Source organism: Jaculus jaculus, chromosome 4, assembly GCF_020740685.1.
Source record: "Jaculus jaculus isolate mJacJac1 chromosome 4, mJacJac1.mat.Y.cur, whole genome shotgun sequence".
Taxonomy (NCBI): Eukaryota; Metazoa; Chordata; class Mammalia; order Rodentia; family Dipodidae; genus Jaculus; species Jaculus jaculus.
Window position 1 is genome coordinate 60,285,370 of NC_059105.1, and position 16,047 is coordinate 60,301,416.

The 16,047-nt window shown below is 38.3% G+C and overlaps 1 protein-coding gene across 5 annotated transcripts in view; it reads left to right on the forward strand.

Annotated features, from left to right (window-relative positions):
* The window catches only part of Ttn (titin), a 282,613-nt gene that overhangs the window by 109,706 nt on the left and 156,860 nt on the right, over window positions 1–16,047 (forward strand). For 2 of the 5 annotated variants that reach the window (XM_045148517.1, XM_045148518.1), the window contains 19 exons: window positions 124–183; window positions 418–501; window positions 2,739–2,813; window positions 4,584–4,637; window positions 5,728–6,132; window positions 6,829–6,888; window positions 7,281–7,358; window positions 7,528–7,605; window positions 8,185–8,271; window positions 8,485–8,565; window positions 9,515–9,598; window positions 9,995–10,081; window positions 12,467–12,550; window positions 12,746–12,826; window positions 12,958–13,038; window positions 13,191–13,274; window positions 13,528–13,643; window positions 14,073–14,178; window positions 15,870–15,950. The exons of the other annotated variants lie outside the window; for them this stretch is intronic. In XM_045148517.1, coding sequence (XP_045004452.1) covers window positions 124–183; window positions 418–501; window positions 2,739–2,813; window positions 4,584–4,637; window positions 5,728–6,132; window positions 6,829–6,888; window positions 7,281–7,358; window positions 7,528–7,605; window positions 8,185–8,271; window positions 8,485–8,565; window positions 9,515–9,598; window positions 9,995–10,081; window positions 12,467–12,550; window positions 12,746–12,826; window positions 12,958–13,038; window positions 13,191–13,274; window positions 13,528–13,643; window positions 14,073–14,178; window positions 15,870–15,950 — 1,866 coding nt within the window. The remainder of the gene's footprint in view (window positions 1–123; window positions 184–417; window positions 502–2,738; window positions 2,814–4,583; window positions 4,638–5,727; window positions 6,133–6,828; window positions 6,889–7,280; window positions 7,359–7,527; window positions 7,606–8,184; window positions 8,272–8,484; window positions 8,566–9,514; window positions 9,599–9,994; window positions 10,082–12,466; window positions 12,551–12,745; window positions 12,827–12,957; window positions 13,039–13,190; window positions 13,275–13,527; window positions 13,644–14,072; window positions 14,179–15,869; window positions 15,951–16,047) is intronic. 5 annotated transcript variants of the gene reach the window in all.

Here is a 16,047-nt window from a genome sequence, read left to right on the forward strand (position 1 = left end):
GTCTGCATACAAAATGCAAGTGCCTTTGTGTCTGTGTGTTTGATGGTGCTGTCCCCATGCCTAAAAAGGAAGAAATACGTGTGTTCAGTTCACCTATGCTTATCATTACATGTCCCTTTCCAGATATTCCCGACTCCAGAGTTCCAATCCCAACCATGCCTATCAGAGCAGTTCCCCCAGAAGGTAAGACACATGCCTGAACTTTGAGCAGCAAGCTCACATGTCATGATCTTCATTGGACACTTAAAAGCCAAAAGTAAAAGGGTACTTAAAATTACAACCACATGTGGGTGCCTCTCATTCTGACTCAAGAGTTCTTACCACCATTCCCCAGAGGTTTCTTTCAAGAAACTCATGAGAATGCCTTACTTCACAGTGAACAGGATATGTGTCACTGATCACATTCATTTTCTTCAGAAATCCCTCCTGCGGTTGCTCTTCCTATCCCTCTTTTGTTACCATCACCTGAAGAAAAGAAACCACCAGCAAAACGTATTGAAGGTATTACATGTCTTCCAACTAAATGTTAAGATATACATAAGTGCATGTCTGGCTAGAAAAAAGTTGCATAATATGGCATGCTTGCCCTCTTATGGTCAAAAAGTTGAATAGCCTCCAAGATATTAATTATTGCCTGTATTGGCTAAATAAATGGTAAGACATTTGCTTAAAACTTTGAATATCAGGCTGGAGAGGTGGCTTGGTGGTTAAATCATCAGATTAAATTAAATACCATGCTTAGTATTAAAATATTATAATGGAACAACTTACACATTAAAAACAGATTTGTTGCATATTTTCCTAACTACTATGTATAACTAATAACAAATAAAAATGTAAAACTAGTAATAAAATACTGACGATGACAGAAGAACAAATTCCTTGAGCATCTTATGGAAATATGCTATACTAGTTTATAATCAAATTTCAAATTGTGGGGGAGTTCCTCAATAATAATTTTACCTGCTTCTTGGAATTCACTATTTGCTACAAAAATATGGTTTGGAATATCTTTGACTTACTTGACTCTGGGGTTTTGTATTGCTTTGTTAGTTAAGGCACAAGATAGCCAATAGAGGCCCCTTATATGGGTGTGGTGGTGTACTGAACTTCTAGCACGTGGGAGGCAGAGGCAAAAAGACTGCTGCAAGTTCAAGGCCAGCCTGGTCTACACATTAAATTCCAGGCTATTCAGGGTAAACAGGGACTTCTGAGATCTCAACACTAAAGAAGACTTATAGCATGCCTTCCATGGCTCAGAGAACACTGCCGATAAGGGGATGGAATGAATGTTAGAGTGACAGGGTGCGAAGATGACTCTGAGGCACTGCCCACCCCCACAGAGACTGACTGATGCATTCATGACTCCACAGTGACTGCTGAGACTCACAGTGAATGGGGGCCAGAGAGAGGGAACAAAAGAGTATAATCTAATGGGATATCACCACTATACAACATGTTCATACCATAAAGTTATCAATACAAAAAGGGGGCTGGGCATGGTGGCACATGCCTTTAATTCCACCACTTGGAATGGAGGCAGAAGTTGGAGAATCACTGTGAGTTCAAGGCCAGCTTGGGACTACATAGTAAATTCCAGATCATTCTGGGCTACAGTGAGACCCTACCTGGTGGGGGGGGGGGGAAGAGCTCCTATGAGTACCAGGTAATTACCATCTCAAATATTAAATAGTTGAGAAACTGCAATATTGTAACCTAAAGGCTATTCACCTCAGACAACAGCTTGCCTTAGCTAGTACTAAGTTCAGAATTGTTAGAATTCTCTCAACATGGTCATGAAAACAATCTATATGTTCAAGTTGCTCATAACCAAGCCACACCTACTATAATAATTTCATGTAACATAATAGTTTTGTATGTCAAAAGTCACACTAGTTTTCACTTAACTAGCCACAGTAGTTTCTTATGACACACTAGTTTCCTAATATGTATGGAATTGAGATTAAATACTTGAGCTATTTTTTTCAGTTAGTTTAAGAGGAAATTCAGTATTTTAAATACTGTTTGAGTAATGCGCTCTCAACAAGAAAAGAGAAGCATTTTTATAATTTCTATGAACATATATAACTCTACCTGGGATAGCAGGTAGGAACAAGAATCAAAAGTCATGAAACTGCATCACATTGATATCCCTGTTACCAGAAATACTAATTTCTGTTAATAGTTTGTTGTTTGAGTGGTAATGGCTATCAGCATCCATTGCAAAAGTTGCAAAAGTTGTGAAGTCAATCACATTTAAAACCAATGGGTGTTACTTGTTGGTGTACGCAAGTAGTCAGAGTCAAGTATGGTTAGGCACTAGGATGGAGACACAAAAGCAAAGGTGAAAAATCCCCCACTCATATATCTCAGACAGGCTACTGGTTTTCCTCACCTACTTCTGACACCCTTGCTGTCCACACCCCAGTGAGACGTAGATGAAGAGGCAGGCATCCCTTTCCTATTTAGGCTATCATGAAGATTTACTCCCCATCTTCTGAAACTTTAATAACACTTATCAAGCATAAAAGTCAAGGTGAATAGAACATCATAGCAAGTATTCTTTCTCTCTCAAAAACCCCTTTTACATTCCATTCAAGATCTTTCTGAAGCAAATAATTTGCAATAATGTTCATATTGTTGTGCTACCATCAGCATCTGAAAACAATAAAGTATTTTAATAAAACCCTAGTTTCCTGAAAACATTACAGTGACTTACATCTGACATCTATTTTTAGTGACCAAAAAGGCTGTGAAGAAAGACACCAAAAAGGTTGTTGCAAAGCCCAAGGAAGAGGCACCACCGCCCCAAGGTATTGTGACCCATGGTTTTCTCTTGGCCAAATCCTCAACAGTGAGGGAAAAAGGGAGGCTAAGAGTGTGGAATCACAGCATGGTAAAGCTCCCTTCTCTCTCTCTCACCCTATAACTCCTGACTTCCTGTGCCCATACCTGTCCTTGGAACCCAGTGGCACAGCCAGAGAATTCTCGCGCCCTCCCTCTCTCCCTCTCTCTCTCTCTCTCTGATAATTCAAGAGACTTTGCTCTCTAGTCCCATCTCTACTCATGATCCAATTCTTTCCAAGAAGAGGTCAAGGGTTGGTGCTATAAGAGGCTGCTCCAGTCCAACTTAGGGTCCTGCCTGCTTTTCTTGATCCAAAAGTCAATAATTGCAGGAAAACTACAGAAATAATTTGAAACTAGAACATTTTTGAAGTAAGATTTCAAATCACTATTTGTTAATACAGCCTGGAAGATTTAGCGGGGAATATTTGGGTAGCTACTGTGAACAAATAGTTTTAGCCCCAGTGACTAAGATTAAAAGTACAGCAACCTCTTAATAGAGCAGGACACTTATCACTCAGATTTTTCTGAGCAGTTGTTTTGGAGTGTCATGTATTAAGAAGAAGTTCCAAGGTCTGTGGAGGTGACTCAGTAGGTTAAGGTGCCTGCTTGCAAAGCCTGCTGGACCAGGTTCAATTCCCCAGCCACCTATATAAAGCTGGCTGAGGCATTTGCCTGCAGTGTCAAGACACCCTGTTGCACACATGTACATACACACTACACACATTCACACACACACCTTTAAAAAAAAAAAAGAGCTGGATATGGTGGTGCACTCCTTTAATCCCAGCACTCAGGAGGCAGAGGTAGGAGGATCACAGTAAATTTGAGGCCATCCTGAGAAGACATAGTGAATTCCAGGTTAGCCTTGGCTAGAGTGAGACCCTACCTCAAAAAAAAAGAAAAGAAAAGAAAACATAGCTATTTCATGAACTTTATAGTTAATGCTGAAAAATTAAGATTATAATATTTTTTAGCAATGGACATGCTATCTATTCCCTTCATATTTCTTATGAAATTTAAATTCCTTTACATCAACCTAAACGGGAATTGAGCTTCAGCCTTTGTGCCTGCTTGTTAACCAGGCATGGCACAGTATTTGTGTGTATGTGTGTGTGTGTGTGTGTGTGTGTGTGTGTGTGTGTGTGTGTGTGCGCGCGCACAGGTGCACTCATGCTATGGCATGTGTGTGGAGGTCAGAGGATGGCCTTGGGGTTATGGTACTCTCCTTCCACCTTCTTTGACACAGACTCTCCCTGTTGTTTGTCTCTGGGAAAGCTAGACTAGCTGGCCTACAAAATTCAGGATTCTCCCGACTCCACCTCTCATTGCCACTGGGTATTGTGATTACAAGCACATGTGCCACTTAAAGTCCAGCTTCATGTGGCTACTGAGGACCCAAACTCTGGTCCACAGGCTTATGGAGCAAGTGCCTCAAACCACTGAGAAATCCAGCACAGCATTTCTATGACCTAGATTTGGAAATTACAAGAGCATTGTGATGATCCTGGAGGGGTGATACATTATAGCACTCATGCAGCCTGCAAACGACCTGCAATAAGGCTCAAGATGGTAGCTAGTAAGCAGTACGTGACCTCCAGTGGAGGGGAACCAAGGAGGGTGGTGGGGGGACATTATGATTATGGTACATTATATATATGTATGAAGGGTGCCAATCAAAAGCTGTAAATGATAACAGCAATAGTCTAAAACTAAACATGCATTTTGTGTTTTTGAAGTCCCCGAGGTTGCCAAGAAGCCCTTACCTCCTACTACCATGATTCCTGCCAAAGGTAAATAGAAAATATTATTATTAAGTGGCTTATTGTTTGTTCCTGAACTTTGCATTTCTGCCATTTATTACTTTTTAGTATTAATCTTCCAAGTAATTGTAAGCTGGTAGAAGGTCTTCAGCCATGTTTAAAAGGTACATTATAAATGATAGCTATTTCACATTGCTCCTAGCCCAGGAAAGAGAACCGAGGAAGATACGCATGTACTTCCATGCAGGGGATGCAGGCAAGAACCCAGTGAAGGCTAGATAGTAAAGGAGAAGGCTATCTCATGTGTTGACATTGTAACCAACACAAATATTAAGGATCACATAAATAAGGCCAACCTCAAAGGTATTTTAAAACTCTGCTACATAAAAGTAATTAATTGATTTGGTTTCATGATTTATATTTTGTCTTTAGTCCAACTAGCTAGCAAGTCATAGTTAAAAGTCAAAAATGTGGTTTCAGGGCTACAGGGATGGCTTAGCAGTTAAGGCATTTGCCTGCAAAGCTAAAGAACCCAGGTTTGATTCCACAGAACCCATGTGAGCCAGATGCACAGGTGGCACACGCCTCTGGAGTTCGTTTGCAGCAGGTGGAGGCCCTGGCGTGCCCATTCTCTCCCTTCTCATTCTCTTTCTCTGTCTCTTTCTCTCTAGCAGATAAATAGATAAATAAATATATTTTTAAATGTGGCTTCAAAAACAAATGTGTTTGCAGAAATAAATGTAAATAAAAATTAACTTTAGAAAGATTAAAGTTAAGCTTTACAAATTATCAAATCTGAAACTGCTCTATGAGAAGTAACTAGGATTTTTGCAAACTGGAGCTTTCATATAATAATGAAAGATACATTCATTGAATGTATACTTTTGATACTGGATTTAAAAAAACCTCAAATCAAGAGCAATGTGCATCTTAATACCCTGTCATGTTGTCTACTTAGTAAAAATCTACACAGAACCAATACACAGAAAACCATAACAGATTATCAATAGGATACTAACAGCTGAGATCCTTTATTTTTTTTACTTTATATTTTTTTTTATTACGTAGATTTTCCTTTAATAAAGCTATCCGATAGATGTAATTGATCTCTCTCTTTCAGCTTCTGAAATTATTGATGTATCCTCTAAAGCTGAAGAAGTAAAAATAACAACAATAACAAGAAAGAAAGAGGTTCAGAAAGAAAAAGAAGCTGTGTATGAGAGAAAACAAGCAATCTATGAGGAAAAGAAGGTTTACATCGAGCCCTGGGATGAGCCCTATGATGAACTGGAAGTGGAGCCATACACAGAGCCATCTGAAGAGCCCTATTATGAAGAACCAGATGAAGAGTATGAAGACGTCCAGGTGGAAGCTAAGAGGGAAGTTCACGAGGAATGGGAAGAAGACTTTGAAGAAGGGCAAGAATACTATGAAAGGGAAGAAGGTTATGATGAAGGGGAGGAGGAGTGGGAAGAAACTTACCAAGAAAGAAAAGTAATACAAGTTCAGAAGGAGATTCATGAAGGTATGTCTAAACGGGGTGGTTTTTCTCTTCACCTTTCCTCATATCATTTCATTTTCCATGCTAATGCCCTGATTTGCAATGAATTTTTAAAAAGATGAAATGAGCATTTTGATTTTTTTAATTTTTTTGTTTATTTTTACTTATTTGAGAGCGACAGAGAGAGAAAGAGGCAGATAGAGAGAGAGAATGGGCACGCCAGGGCCTCCAGCCACTGCAAACTGAACTCCAGATGCGTGCACCCCCTTGTGCATCTGGCTAACGTGGGTCCTGGGGAATCGAGCCTCAAACGGGGTCCACAGGCTTCACAGGCAAGCGCTTAACCACTAAGCCATCTCTCCAGCCTGAGCATTTTGATTTTTTAATGGTAGAAGTATTTAAAAACTTGATTCTCAGGCACCATTTGCTTCACTTATTATAGATAGATATAGATATAGATATAGAGATAGAGATAGAGATAGAGATAGAGATAGAGATAGAGATAGAGATAGAGATAGAGATATTCAAATATTTACTGCCTCGATTCCACTCAATTGTGCTTTGAAACTCAGCTCTGAGTCATGTCAGGAATATGCTACCCAATAGGACAGTTCCTTTTATGATTATATATTATTCTTAATCTATGTCATTTGCCATGAACACAACCTATTACAATTGAGTTATTTAAATATCCCTACTTATCTTATATTTTTATTAAAGAATTACATGAGAGAAAAGTTCCAGCAAAAGTGCCTGAAAAGAAAGCACCACCTCCCAAAGGTATGTACCTAGAAATATTTAAGTAAATCTGAGCATCAACACTATGATCACAGCTTGTTTGGCAAAGACACATGGGTCATAAGTTCAATCCAATAGACACAACTTCTTCTCTATGCTTTATTGCATCTATGAAATATTCCTTGAGAATCTTTACCCAAGTTCATTTAATTAGAAAATAAGATGATCAAAATAACTTTATGGTAAATTTAAAATAAATATAATCATAATAAAAATAGCCATGCCGAGGAACTTAAAATTTCAGATCACCAAATGTGTCTCTCTAAATAAATTACATATTTATAAACATATATACATATGAGTGCATGAAGAACATGATAGACAATTTTAGTAGAAATTCTAAAAGTACTGCAATTTCTTTACAATACTTTCAGTTGTAAAGAAGCCAGTAGTTGAAAAAATTGAAAAGACTTCTCGAAGAGTGGAGGAAGAAAAAGTTCAAGTCACCAAAGGTATACAATCCCATAAAGTGTCCCTAGTACAATGTTCACAAGTAATCTGTTTACCAATAGAGACTCACAAGTTAGTTACTTACATAGTCATCTAAACTAAGATATTTTTGAAATTTTCTACCAAGAAATATCCTTTACCATACAAATATATTTGTACATATTTTTAAAGTACCTGAAGTTTCCAAGAAGATCATCCCACAAAAACCTTCCCGGACTCCAGTGCAGGAAGAAATTATTGAAGTGAAAGGTATACATTTTTATCTTTCAGCTACATGTTTTAAACATTATTATTTATGGATATGTGTACATATATTGCTAAACAATTCAAAATCACCACAAAAATTCACATTAAATATAGTATACATTTAATGGTGAGATAAATATATATATCAAGTAAATTGCTCTCTCTATTTTGTATTTTCCTTTTGCTTAGAAGTTTTTAATTTTTAATTTAAATATTTTGTGTTTAATGAGCAGTCTCCTAACTTTCCTGTGCAATGTATTTCATTGCATATAATATGCCTCATCATCTAATTTCAATAAATTGACCTCAATGGATTTGAAAAAGGACTAGATTATGTGTGAAGAAGTTGTGTCTATTTGGTTCAGACTTAGTAATATTTGATGAAACTGCATGAGTTAGCTGTTTGTCTGGACAGCTCAAAACATGATTTATTTCCTTGTCAAAGCTGAATCTGTTCTTAATCTATCATACTAACCCACTCAGTCTGTGTGTAAATATTTGTATATAGTGTCATATCTCTGTATATCATCTGATGTCTCATCCTAGAAAAGAAAATACTAATATGGAATACTCTCTTTAAAGTACCAGCTGTGCATACAAAGAAGATGGTTGTCTCTGAAGAAAAGATGTTCTTTGCTTCCCACACAGAGGAGGAGGTGTCTGTCACAGGTATAATGGCTTGGGGGTCAAGAGATAGACTCTTAGGTGGGTTTGCATCCTTCTCGTCTAATTTGTGATGGTCTGTGCATTTCCATTTCTTTGTAACTCTCTGTCATCATTCTTACTTCAAGTGCATCTCTGTTTGCTTTGTATGCTTTGTAAATTATTATTACCATCCACAGAATGGTGGAACAGTATTAAAATGCATGTTTTTTTTTAAAGTCCCTGAGGTTCAAAAGAAAACAGTTACTGAAGAAAAAGTTCACGTTGCTGTTTCCAAAAAGATTGAGCCACCACCTAAAGGTATTAGTAAATTCATTCTTTTAAAGTTTAAACTGTTTTCAAATCAATTCCACAGTGAATAGCTGGCCATGTGAACATTAAATAACAGTTATCCACACAGCCAACTAAGCTAGAGCCACTTTGTACAGAGGACACAGTAGGAAAAGGGAAGACAAGAGGCAGGTGAAAGACTTAAGTCTAATGACCTTAATATTTGGAGATAATGTTCCAGGAACCAGCTCACCAAAGCCTTTGGTTATATTTTCACATATCTTCCCATCCAGTGGTTTAATACCATCATTATTTAAAAAAGAAACTTCTGCAAATGTACAATGAAATAAATTATATTAAAAGCATGTTACTACTCAAAACTTATAACTTTCTATTTAACTGTTTTACTGCCCTTGGCGTTTCTGTGGTGATTTGTATCTGTCGTCTGTGTTCTATGAAGGTGCTCTGCTGCACATCTCTTTCCAGCTCCACACACTGATGTAACATCAGTAGCCAGTGGCATTGTTTACAGCACCTCAGAAATCACCAGACACATCAACTGCTATAGACCAAGACTCTACCCTCTTCCTCCCAGCCAGATGATTATATACTTATAAAAAGCATTTAATACCATTTTATGTGATTGTGCTCATACAGCTGACATGAAGTTCCTAAAAGAACACATTGCTTCAAAGTTATCCTAGTGTCTTCATCCAAAGCTAGTCTGAGGAGCAGGCCCTGGCACCTCTGAAGCAGGGACTCTCCCACCTGCTCCTAAGAAAGAACAGGCTCGCACAGTTAAGGTGACAAATGGTTTCCCATGTTCTAAGTAGCCATTCATGTACCATGTAGCATGGTTTCTAGTGCAAAAATTTTCTTGCAGTCAATTGGTATAAAGGGGACATCACTATTCTTCTAGCCTTACAAGAATGTACATCTTGCCACAATACACAGTTTCTCAATTATATTTCTTTTAAAGTCCCTGAACCACCTAGAAAGCCGGTTCCAGAAGAAGTGGTCCCTGTTCCCATTCCTAAAAAAGTGGAACCCCCAGAAGCCAAAGGTAGAATAATATTTTTGGAACAATCATGCTTAGCTTCTGTCTTTTCTGTGTCTTCTCTGTGTGGCCTGTGTACCAACACAATTTAAGTGTAAACCATCTGTAATAGACTTGATTCTCTGTATGTTGTCTTTGTTAATGTTTGTGGTAATGAGCGGTACAAGTGCCAGTACTAGTGGTACATTCCCAAACATCCTAATCGGGCCTTTGCTTGACGTACTACGTGTAACGTCTCCATCTTGTTGGTGTGCTTAGCATTCCTTTCATTCGCAAGTAGAAGATATAAAATTACTTTGTAGTTCTTAAACTCTTTCTGTGATTTACACTTTAAGATAATCTTAAGTGTCTTAGAAGGAGACTAGAATATTCACCATTGTTTCCACAACAATATCTTTAAAGTTCCTGAGGTTCCCAAGAAACCTGTGCCAGAGGAGAAAAAGCCAGTTCCTGTACCCAAGAAGAAAGAACCTGTTCCCCCCCCGAAAGGTACATGGAGCTGACGATGGGCAGCCGGGTCACTCCGAAGGCCAGTCCTGCACTCTGCTTGGTCTTTATCTGTACCGTGCTGTCTTTCAGCCTTGTCTGGTGCTGTTCGTGTTTGCATCGCGCCACCTGTCTTCTTGTGGTATATATGTTTATGACTCAGTAATACCAGAAAGTTGTTATTTTTAAAATGAAAAACATCAAACCAATACTTAGAGTTTAATATTGTCTTGCTATTAAGAGAGAAATGAAGGGGCTGGAGAGAGGGCTTAGTGATTAAGCACTTGCCTATGAAGCCTAAGGATCCTGGTTAGAGGCTCGATTCCCCAGAGCCCACATTAGCCAGATGCACAAGGTGGTGCACATGTCTGGAGTTCATTTGCGGTGGCTGGAGGCCCTGGTGTGCCCATTCTCTCTCTCTCTCTCCCTCTTTCTCACTCTGTCTGTCACTTTCAAATAAATAAAAAAATTAAAAAAAGAAAGAAATGAAGGAAGGAAGGAAGGAAGGAAGGAAGGAAGGAAGGAAGGAAGGAAGGAAGGAAGGAAGGAAAGAATGATTGATGTGTAATACAATTTCTGCAGACATGTTTCCAGGGGAGAAGTCTCTGTGGTTCTCTTGTATGTTCCTTCTTCATGTAAACACTATGATGAGTCATAAAGAGATAGGGGCAGGAAGACACCTGGAGAGGTTTGGCAGAAGTGAACTTCAAGTAGAGATGAACACTGTACAAGGAACTACCACAACTCTTAAGTCACTATGATGAGTCTTCAGAAGTGGGGGAGAGAGACTTATGATATTTATTTTCAACATACTTCCTAGAGCATTAATTGAATTCCATTATTTCCATAAACGATCCAATTCTCTAATTAGCTAGTGAGGATACCTTCCATATACAGGGATGTTTTTTATTCCTGCAATGTGCTTCTGTGCTGTATGACAAATTCCTTGCTGTGGCTTGTGTATTTCTTTGGGAGACAGAAATGAAAGGCACTGCTTTACTTAGGCGATAAGGGTACATGGAACAGTATGGCCAGTTACTGAGAGCTTCAGGAGGAAATCAAAATCATCCATCTAACGAAAAACCAGATTTACTAAAATCTCACATTTTGAATAGTGTTCACTTTTGCCTGACCTCCCAATGTTTCTGTTTCCTTCCTGTGCCAGGTCTGCTTCTCTCTAAAACTTAAATCTTTTAGAATTCTAGGGCTGTTTTTCATGTTTAATCCAACAACTAAAAAAATACCTTTTTTATTACCTAACTGTCAAACACAAAGGTTATATGAGTCAAACCAATAATAATAACACTTATTTGATCACTGTGAAGGAGATACAGAGGCAGCTCTCATTTATTCATAAAAATAAATACACATAGTAACATGAACATACATACATACATATATATATATATATATATATATATATATATATATATATATATATATATATAGTCTGAACACAGTACATGACACACACATGTAAACGCAGACCTACATAATTATACCAGGCTATTACAAGTGAAGTGTAGGAGTGCATGGGTTCACAGAACCTGCAAATACCTTATGTAAAATTGGTATAATAAGTCCCAGTAGCATATACTGTTAAACTTTCAGACTTTAAGCTGGGGCTGTAGCTCAGTATTAGAACACTTATCTAGAATGCATGAGGCCCTAGGTTTAATTTCCAGTACTAGAAAAAAATCATGTTCTAATTAAAATGTTAGCATCATCAAGGCTTATACCAGACAATTATAACCATATTGGTTATATATTCTAAATTACAGTGCTTCTTAAGGAAAAGCACCTATACACATACATACATTTTGTATGACACAAAACTCCCTGAGGCTCTAAAAAAAACTGGCATGTGAACATCATATTCAGAGATCTGCTCTAAAGTGCTTTCTAAGCTTTGAATATGCAATAAGCAAAAATCAGAATGCAGAATGAGGACAAGGGCCGTATATATAGATTCAAGTTTTCTACATCTTTTTAGTTTTAGTCTAAAAGAGTTTTAAACTCATTGTCTTTATCCCATTTTTTCAAAACAAAGTAGAAAGAGATTTTCCTAAATACTGTATTCCCACTCTACATGTTGGTGGAACCACTGATTTGTTTTCATCAAATCATACCAATATAGAAGGCATGAATTCTATTCATGCCTCTGTTAGGTAACTCAATTTAATGGTTTAAATGCTACAGAAATGTTACTTTTGACGTTTTATGTCATGACCTTTGGAACAATATAGGCAGTTCAATTTTCGGCAGTGTTTTGCTGATACGCAGCTTGCAACAGTATTAATAAACTCTAGAGACATTTGTGGACATGCCTGTGCCCATTCATAGAAATGAAATGATGCCTGAACTAACATGCTATTTTAAAACTTTAAGTCCCAGAGGTGCCAAAGAAACCTGTCCCTGAAGAAAAGATTCCTGCTCCTGTGGAGAAGAAAAAGGAAGCACCCCCACCTAAAGGTAGGGTGACCGGCTGAGTGGCGAGGCCCAGTTCTTATGTCTTAAGTAAAACACATGTTGTGTTTATCTGTGGTTTGTTTAATTCAAGAATAAGTGTCTTAAATGTGTCTGTCTGCCTGTCTACTTTCTTTCAAAGTAACTATGTATTCACTACTTTGGAAGACATAAAGTCAATTCTAAAAATGTCTTTTCAAGTTCCTGAGGTACAGAAGAGAATTGTCACAGAAGAAAAAATAACCGTCGTTACTCAGAGAGAGGAATCCCCCCCAGCGGCAGGTACTTGATCGCCCCTCCATTACACAGCTGCGTCTTCCCTCCCAGCTTCTCCTCGTTGGGCCTGTTTGCTCTATGTTTCTTAGCTGCTTTCCCTTTATGAGGCTTTTTAAATGAAAACACTATTCTTTAAGTGCCAGAAATACCAAAGAAGAGAGTTCCTGAAGAAAAAAGAGCAGTTCCTCGGAAAGAGGAAGAAGTGCCTCCACCAAAAGGTATTGTCAGCCCATCTTCCGAGAGCCACCTTTCCACAGCAAAGGGCGCGCAGGCCGTGTGATCGGAGGGCCTGGCGGGTGTGTATCTGTGTTCTGTGCTGGGCTTCAGGGAGATCACGCTGAAGCTCTGAATGTGTGTCTTGTTTCCAAAGTGCCAGCTCCGCCTAAGAAAGCTGTCCCCGAGGAGAAAGTTCCCATACCAGTTCCTGTCCCTAAGAAAGCTCCTCCTCCCCGAGGTAGGGCAGCTCTTCGCAGGAATCTTTCAACGCGTGCATTCCTGCTGTCTGTCTGTCCGTCTGCTCCTGTACTCAGCCTTTGTCTTGCGCTGAGAGACGTGTGTGGGCCTGTTCCTGGGGTAACATAACTTCTTTCCCCACTTTGCTTGTCAAATCTGTGTTCTGTGCACCTTTTCCCAAACTCCAGAGACGGAGGGAATTGTTAAAATTCTTGATTCTGAAACTTCAACCTTCATGCTTTTATTTTTTAAAGCTGAAGTGTCTAAGAAAACTGTTGTAGAAGAAAAAAGATTTGCTGCCGAAGAAAAACTATCCATGGCAGTTCCTCAGAGAGTGGAAGTCATGCGGCATGAAGGTATAGAATCTGAAGTGAGGGAGAAAGGAGTGTGGGTTCCCTCAAAGTCTTCTCTTCCCACCTCCCCCCAACACACAAATGTTTACCTTAGAACTTGTCCTTGTCAGTTTCCTGTATGTTGGTATTGAAGTGTGTCTACCTGTCATAGCTTTCTGGAACTGTCTTTTGTGTCTACCTTGACCTTGAGTCATTCTTAAAAAGAGAATAGGGTACTGAAAACCCAATCATTTTAAAAGTGGCCACACTGAGACACTATTCAAATCTTTATCTCTTGGGCTTTACTATCCCCTCATCTTAAAGCAGCCACTGACTTCTTGTGGTGAGAACGTTCTGTATCCTAAGCTGATAGAAGGACCTTTATCCATGTATAGTGAACACATGACCATGACTGGTATTTCAGCACACTGAATTTAAGTGACATGTCTTTTAACCTATCTGCAGAGGAAGAATGGAGTTATTCTGAAGAAGAGGAAAGAGTATCTGTTTCAGTTTATAGACGAGAGGAAAGAGAAGAGGAGGAAGAGGAAGCCGAAATCATAGAATATGAAGGTAAACAATGGAAAAGCTAGAAATTTGCATATTGGGTTAGTGAAACATAACAGGAAGTGATGCAAATTCGTTTCTCATTTACTGGATCATTACTGGCCTCCTCTCAAAATAAAAGACTCAAGAATACTACACAAGAGGAATCCCCAGTGAATTTCTTTCCCACCTCTTCTTCCTTAGCTATGTGACAGGGACTCTTCATATACTGAAAATGTCAGTCTGATCACAGATGCTACATGGAGAAAACATTCATGTAGCATCTGTGATCAGACTGACTCATTATCCAGATGTTCCAACACCTACAATGGTCATTCCCTATCGTTTCCTTATTATTGAAAACCCAAACTTTACTTCATTGTGATACATTTTCAGTGTCCTGCTAAAAATCCAACATTCTAACAGATGCTATATTTTTTTTTAATTTTCAGTAGAAGTAGTAATGTAGCACTGGTTTTACAAAAATAGTAACAATTTAATAATTTAACTATTTCCTAATGAAAAATAAGTAGAATTGCAGTATGTTTATGTACTCCCAAGAACATCTCTGTATGATATCTCCATTTGGAAGGAAAGTTAATGGACTTCAAGATGCACAGACCTGATGGAATGGCTAAGAATAGGTTAGGATGTGACAGGATTCCCAAGAGAAAACCTACCAGAACTGTTGTCTTCCTGAAGGAGGCCATAGCAGTAGGCATAGACCAGAATCTGGTAGATTTGAAAAGGATCCCGTCCTTTTTAGAAATGTTTGAGAGAACAAAACAACATGTATACAAGGAAAGTTCTGATCATATACATCTTGGATAATGTCAGTCTTTGACAGTATGCTTTATAAATTTCTTTCAATATTCCAAACTCTAAGCAAGGGAGAATAAGATACTGGATGATATTCTTGTTTTCTAAGCTGGGGATGGTGACCCATTAGATTAATTTTCATTTTAAAGAACATATGTGTTTTTAACCTGATCTCTCTGTGCTGTAATTAACTTTATATGCATAAGCTCAAAATCACGTGACATCTGCTTCATCTTCTACCACAGCTACCCTGCAAAAATAGAGTGGGTGGGGGCATGAACTATCTTGCAATTCACTTGTAAATGCTTGGGTATATTTCTGCCCTCTAACTTTCAAATCTGAAGTATTAGATTTGTTTAATATTTTAGTTATTTATTTATTTGAGAGAGAGAGTTAGAGAGAGAGAGAGAGAATGGGTGTTCCAGGGCCTCTAGCCACTGCAAATGAACTCCAGACACATGCACCACTTTGTGCATCTGGCTTATGTGGGTTCTGGGGAATCAAACCTGGGTCCTTAGGATTCACAGGCAAGCAAGCACCTTAACGGTTAAGCCATCTCTCCAGCTCTAGATTATTTTTGAAACTTATCCTCATCTATCCTTGCACTCCTATTTGTTTAGCCACTACAACTACTGCTTGTCATGCACATGTCTTGTTATTCTGGTGAATCTAAGATTATCTTTATAGTAAACACTGAATTAATAAAACATTTTCAGTACTCTTTAATATGACATATGCTTTGATGAAAATATTCCTTGAGTATTTTAAAGGAATGATTGGGGATTCGACAGATGTTACACTTTTGATATGCTAATTACTCTTTGAAGTGATAAATTACAGCTAAACTTAAACACAAAAATCTCTACAATTTGTCTTCTTTGAAATTGATGTCATTAAAGTGATGGAGGAGCCTGAGGAGTATGTGGTGGAAGAAAAACTGCACTTTATCTCTAAGAAAGTGGAAGTTGAACCAGCCAAAGGTACTCAATTTAAATTAATTTTATCCCTACATGGTCTTGTCCTATTATTGATGTTATAGCTAATTATCATCCACATTACAAAGCTTAACCATTAGCA